Raw genomic sequence first — 6268 nt, 5'->3', positions numbered from 1 at the left:
GATGTTTACTTGTTTCGAGCCGTACGGTTATGTCTTCATTCATTGTATCGGTTAGGACCTTCATTTTTCGATGAAAGTCCCATCTATATAGTAATCGTTATTTTTGCCAAAAAAAAAAAAAAAAAAAAAAAAAAAAATTCCCAAAATCAGAATGTTTTCACTTGTTTCTTAGATACCGCAAAATCTAACTTTATTTGTTCGTACATACTTAACCGGGTCAATAATTTTTTTAAACAAATATACTTAAATTCTTTTGTTAATTTGAGCTAAAAATGTCTGAAAGTCCTGCTAAAGTTAGGTTAATTCGTTGCCCAAAATGTGAAAATTTGCTCCCTGAGGTTACTGATTATGCAGTTTACATTGTGAAAATTTGAGATTTGAGATGGTGTTTGTTAGTAGTATGTTACATTGAAATTGAATTGTTGACTTGGTTGTTTATTAGTCTGTATTATTTTTTGTTTCCTGTAGCAGTCAATATAAAGGCTGTGGTGGGTGGTTATGAATTGACTTCACTTGGGTGTATCTGACTTCTTATTTAATACTCCGTACCATTTTATTTCATTCTCCTTTTTTAATTTTTTTTCATATAATATAATAATAATATATGCTTGTGATTAGGTCATAACTCATAATCGTGTGTGATTTACTATCTGTTTAGGGGTTGAATTGTTCTTCATATTTGATTATTTTCTACTTTTTTTAAAATCTTCATATTATTGATTTACAGCTGGGATTAAACATATTGAATCTGTTATGTCTTCCGAAAATTCGGGTGATGAAAATGATGTGAATATCGATTCTTCTGATACAAGCGTTAAGAAAATGAGCTCAGCGTCTGAAACTGGAGTAAAATCTAATGGAAATAACAGAATCGGTTCACGAAGATCTGTTCGAAGCTCGAATTCGAAATATCGCGAAACCGATCTTCAAGAGAGTTCATCGAGTTACCATTTTAACCCTCCCAATGAATACTCTAAGCGAGTTCAAAACACAAACACTACAGAGGTTGAAGATGATCAAGATGAACTCTTACGAAAATTAGATGAACTCAGAGACCAAATTCTTCGGTCACGTGATAAATCTAAAGAAAAAGTTCCAATGCATCATCAACATCATCATATCCCATCTTATAATGAGGCCCCTCCTTATGCAAATATGCATCCTTTATTGCCTAATTCAAATCAAGTTCAAGTCTTTACCGACCCGTTCAGGTCACAAAACCCTAGAAGAAATCCGATTATGCCCGTTGACCAAAACCCGTATCATACCTACTATTCCGGTGAGCAATACGAATTGACGGATCATCGATTATTTCATCACCCATCTTGTTCATGTATGGTTTGCTACAATAAACACCAACCACCACCACCATTGTTGCCGCCTATTATGCAAAACGATCAAGTTTTTTACCGCCATGATTACAATCGGCGGTTCTCTAATCTTTCTATGAACTCTAATCATAGTGATGAATCTCACTCACCATATTCAAATGCTCTTCGTCGTCCGCCAAGAGGAATCTTAGCCGCCGGTGGACGGCGGTGCCACCCAATGGCTGGCGGTTCTCCGTTTGTCGCATGTTGTAATTGTTACGAATTGATTCAAGTACCCAAAAAGAATACAAAGAAAATGAGATGTGCATCGTGTTCTTCGGTGATGTTACTTTCGTTTGTCAACAAACGACTCGTTCTTTCTGTATATACCGAAACAAATAAAGAAATCGAGAAATCAGTAAACGTTCGTAAGAATCATGGAAATTCAAAATGTGGTGGCACCGAGTTTTCCTCCGAGGATTATGATAATTCCGGCAGTTATGATTTTAAGTCCATGGATAAATTGCCATTAGGAGACCCGAGTTTGACTTTTGAAAAGTCAGCACTTTCTTTTGGATTACAAGATGATGTAAAAGTTAATATAATCGAAGATTCGAACCCTGGAGATGTAAATAAACCAACTCCACCGCCTACTGGTTCACCTCTTCAAGATCATTTTGACTATTCAACGAAATTTAATCGAGCAGGAAAAGGGAATGTAAGTAAAAGGTCAAATATGGAAATAATGGAAAATTCGGAGGGATTGACTGGAAGTTCGATGAAAGATGCTGCAGTGGCGAGTGAGATCGAGATTTCGTCGAATGAATATTGCGTCAATACGGGCACGTCTCTAGAATCTGGGGATGCGACAGATCTGCGTAAAGGATTTGTAGGTAAGATCAAGAAAAGCTTTCGGGAGTTGTCGAGGTCGAGTCAACATGTTGACGAGGTCAAAGTCAATGTGACAGTCAACGGGCATCCTATAACGGATCGGTTGGTCAAGCAGGCAGAAAATCTTGCTGGCCCGATAGCACCCGGTGATTACTGGTTAGAACCTGTTACTAGAAGTAAATATAACAAAGTAAGCAAGTTTCTTGATTATTTAAATTTTTTATTATTATTATTATTTTCCTTGTGATGTAGGTACGATTTGAGAGCTGGATTCTGGGGTATGATTGGTGGCCCTTGTCGTGGCATAATTCCGGTAAAAAAAAATTATCAAAATTACCACTTTAGATATACAAACTTGATGAGACAATGTAAACATGTGATCTAATCTTGAAGTTCATTTTATGTTCTCGCAACTAATATGTGAAAATGTATATGGTTTGGTAGCCATTCATTGAGGAATTCGATTATCCAATGCCTGAAAATTGTGCGGATGGAAACACAAATGTTTTTGTGAATGGGAGAGAGCTTCATCAACGAGATTTGGATTTGCTTGCAAGTAGAGGCCTCTCGACTGAAACGGATAGATCGTATGTCATTGAGATCTCGGGGAAAGTGTTTGATGAGGACTCGGGTCTAGAACTTGAAGGTCTTGGTAAACTTGCCCCAACGTAAGTCCATCCGAAATTATTTGTGTTATGTACATCATGTTTCCATTACTACATTAATACATTGTTATTACTAGGCTAATGTTGATGCATTCGTAAATAATTGTGTTATGGCACTTTGGGTGAATTATGGGACTATGATTAGTATATACGTGTTAATAAAGAGGCATGTGTTATCTAAAAAGGTGTGAACGGGTGGTGGGTATATAGAAACGGTTAATCAAAAGGGAAACATGTCAAATGGAGAGCCCGGACTCATCTACAAGTGTAAAACTCACTCTCAAAAACCAGCTTAAAGAAGTAGAAAACATCCAAACTTATAAACCACCAACTACATTTTCATGTGGCCGATGTGAAATTCATTACACGTCCAAAGCCTATTGTAGTTCTATAATACATTAAAGAAATAAAAATAAAAAACGTTTTGCCCGTAATGAAACTAAAATTTGGAAAAATTAGACTTGCTAGTCAAGACAGCCCATACAAAAAAAGTTACCTTTGTCACGTTAATGCGCATACAACACATAATCAGTCTTCTGCATAAACACAGTTGTGGATCCATAACTACTATTAATTTCTTACAGGGAGAAATCATAATGAATAAACATATCACAAAGTGTGCTAATCTTTTTGTTGTTGCTGTTGTGGTATTGACAGAGTGGAGCGCGAGAAGCAAGGTTTCGGGATGAAGCCTCCGAGAACAGTTGTTGTATAACGGACTCGGGAAAATCAAATACTGTTAGAAATTGGGTAAATTCTTTGTGATAATGAATAGCTTTGCGTTTGTGTATTTGATATGAACATCGTGTAGGAGGTTTGCTAGTTTTTTTTTTTTATTAGCAGATTTGCCATTTTTTGTTTTGAACTTGATTTTGAAGGTGCATTTGATAAATACTTCTTTGTGTTTTTTCTATGTATATAATATAATGCAAGTTTGTATCTTGAAATTCAAATAGTCTTGTGTGTGCTTGAATGTGTGAATATTGTACATGTTCTTATGTAACAATGATTTTGATATAATATATTACTATTGTAAAGTTCTAAATAAAATTAAAATGTATGGTTGGGGTTGGAAATTGGATTGTCAACTGTGTATTCGGGTATGGTTGGGGTTGGAAATTGGATTATCAACTGTGTAATCAATAGAGTTGACCGCACAAGATTCGGGTGACAGTTCTTGAAAGTTATGTTATAATCGGGATGCTGATTACATTATGATGGTGATTTATTTTTCACAAAGGGTTACGGAGTCGGGGGTCGGGTCGATGAGTTTGTTGTGGAGAGATTTTCTGGAAATCCGGTTGTTGGATCTGGGTTCTTATTCCCCGTTATCTTCGATCTTCAATCTTTCAATCTAAACCCTTAATTTCATCTTTAAACTCCAAATCATAATAATTAACTATTGAATATAAAACCAAAATCATTCTACAAATTACAATTTCGCCTAAATTAGTGTAGCTACAACTTCTAAAAGGTTTTAGATAATTTGAAATTAAATCTTGATTTCTGCTAGTTTTGATCGATAATGGTCCACGAATATCACATAATACATATACAAGATGTTTCTAACCTTAAATCAACATCAAAAACACATTCAAATCATGAATCAAGCATCACAAACTTATTTTACAAAAACCCACTTAGAACACAATTTAATTCACCAAAATCAAAGATGTTTACCTTGTTTTGATTCTTGAAATCACTAGACTATGATGCAAACAATCACAAACTTGGATTAACAAACTTTGATTTTAGGATTTAGGAGTAGTAGAACTTGTTAGGGTTTAAAATTGCCAAAATAGGTAATTGCTATGAACAAGTTGTCTATATATTTAAATTGGGGTTTCTTTCATTGTGAGGAAACCACACTCTTCAATTCATACGGGTATTTATCAGTTATCTGGAACACAGTGTACCTCATTAAGTGCCCTTAACGAGATCCAATTCAATTAAACAAATATGTACTGTGACCCTTGTCACAAAACGCACTTTATCTTATACACAAATAATTATAAAACACGTAATTATTTAAATCACTATATTAACACATAAGGGTAAACGGGTCATTACCTCTAGGTCCAATTCAAGTTTGTTACAAAATATGTTGGGAAAAGACTGATATTGCAAATAAAATACAGGCATTGGTTTGCTTATGCATATTTGGAGAGACTCTTAAATTTTAAAAACATTGTTTTGTTTTTACTAGCATTGCCTAACCTTACACCAAGTGCACCCCTAATACGTGACAGAGCATAAAATGTTATGAGTATAAACAGTAAATTTCATGCGCACACCCACAAGGTTTTTTGTTAAATTATTTATTTATTTTACGCAGCACCCGCAAGTGTGCATAAGTTTTGGTTAACTTACCAACGAGCTTATAGCTCAGTGGTACCCGATGCCTTTGATCCCTGGGCCCACAGTGGGGGAAGCTTTGATCCGAAGAAAGGCGCAAGTTCGATTCTCAGTCTGGGCGCCCCGCATGGAATTATTTCCCCCTCCGGGGGGAAATTTGTGAAGTGTTTCGGGGGTCTAGCTAGCTGGGGTAAAAATCGCCTTGCAGTCACTGTGGTACCTGGGAGGAGGTACTTTGCCGGCACAGGTCTCTTTCGGGGTGGGATTGGTGGGTGCTACGGCACACAGGGTTAGCGTGTCCCTGCCAACTTACACGTTTTGATCCGAAGTTTTGGTTAACTTATGCACATAAACATGCGGAAAACATCGATTGTCTTGATTCGCGATAAATAGGCAATAAAAATCACAACTACGCGTGCAAGATAAAGAAAAGCAGTAAACTAGATTATTACAAACACAAAAATAAATTGTTTCAAACATGGGACCTATGGCCGTAAATGTGAATTGTTTTTAAAGCATGCCCACATGGGACTTACGGCGGAAAAGGTACAACATTGTTTCAACAAACGACTAACAATCAGAAATCCTTCTCTAACAACTGGTAAATTGGCACGTTCACATCCGCACTGAGCTGGTTGAGCTTTGGGATCTCGATCTGCTTAACATCGTCTTCTGCTATCTTCACGCGGGCCGCAGTGTTCTCTTTAAGCAGGGACGTAACAACATGTGGTAGTGGATCCGGAAGTTGGCAATTATCGCGGATGATCCGCATAAACTATGTACGCTCGTGGTCAATAGCCGCGTCAGGAAGCACGATAAACCTTTCGGTTACTAGTTGCGAATCCATTATCTTCTGGACAAGTTGCGGCAAACCATCGCCCAACTTCTTCATATCAGTCTCTGCAATCTCATGATCAATATATGTGCCATCATGCTGCCTCACCTTAAGACAAGCAAACTTTACTTGTACATTATTCAAAACCACCTCTAATAACTACCTTACTAACCTATATGCATCATCGTAGATGGTTGACTTATTTTCTTAAA

General features: G+C 36.6%; 1 protein-coding gene across 1 annotated transcript; it reads left to right on the top strand.

Annotated features, from left to right (window-relative positions):
* The first annotated feature begins 603 nt into the window (after positions 1 to 603).
* On the top strand, positions 604 to 3793 carry LOC139862668 (uncharacterized). Its single transcript, XM_071851292.1, has 4 exons — positions 604 to 2357; positions 2454 to 2514; positions 2646 to 2869; positions 3524 to 3793. The coding sequence occupies exons 1-4, from the start codon at positions 754 to 756 to the stop codon at positions 3579 to 3581; spliced, it is 1947 nt and encodes a 648-aa protein (XP_071707393.1). The 5' UTR covers positions 604 to 753; the 3' UTR covers positions 3582 to 3793.
* Positions 3794 to 6268: the final 2475 nt, after the last annotated feature.

This window comes from Rutidosis leptorrhynchoides, chromosome 8, assembly GCF_046630445.1.
Source record: "Rutidosis leptorrhynchoides isolate AG116_Rl617_1_P2 chromosome 8, CSIRO_AGI_Rlap_v1, whole genome shotgun sequence".
In the NCBI taxonomy this organism is placed as follows: Eukaryota; Viridiplantae; Streptophyta; class Magnoliopsida; order Asterales; family Asteraceae; genus Rutidosis; species Rutidosis leptorrhynchoides.
Note: the sequence above shows the minus strand (reverse complement) of the source record. Positions and strands in the feature narration are given on the sequence as shown.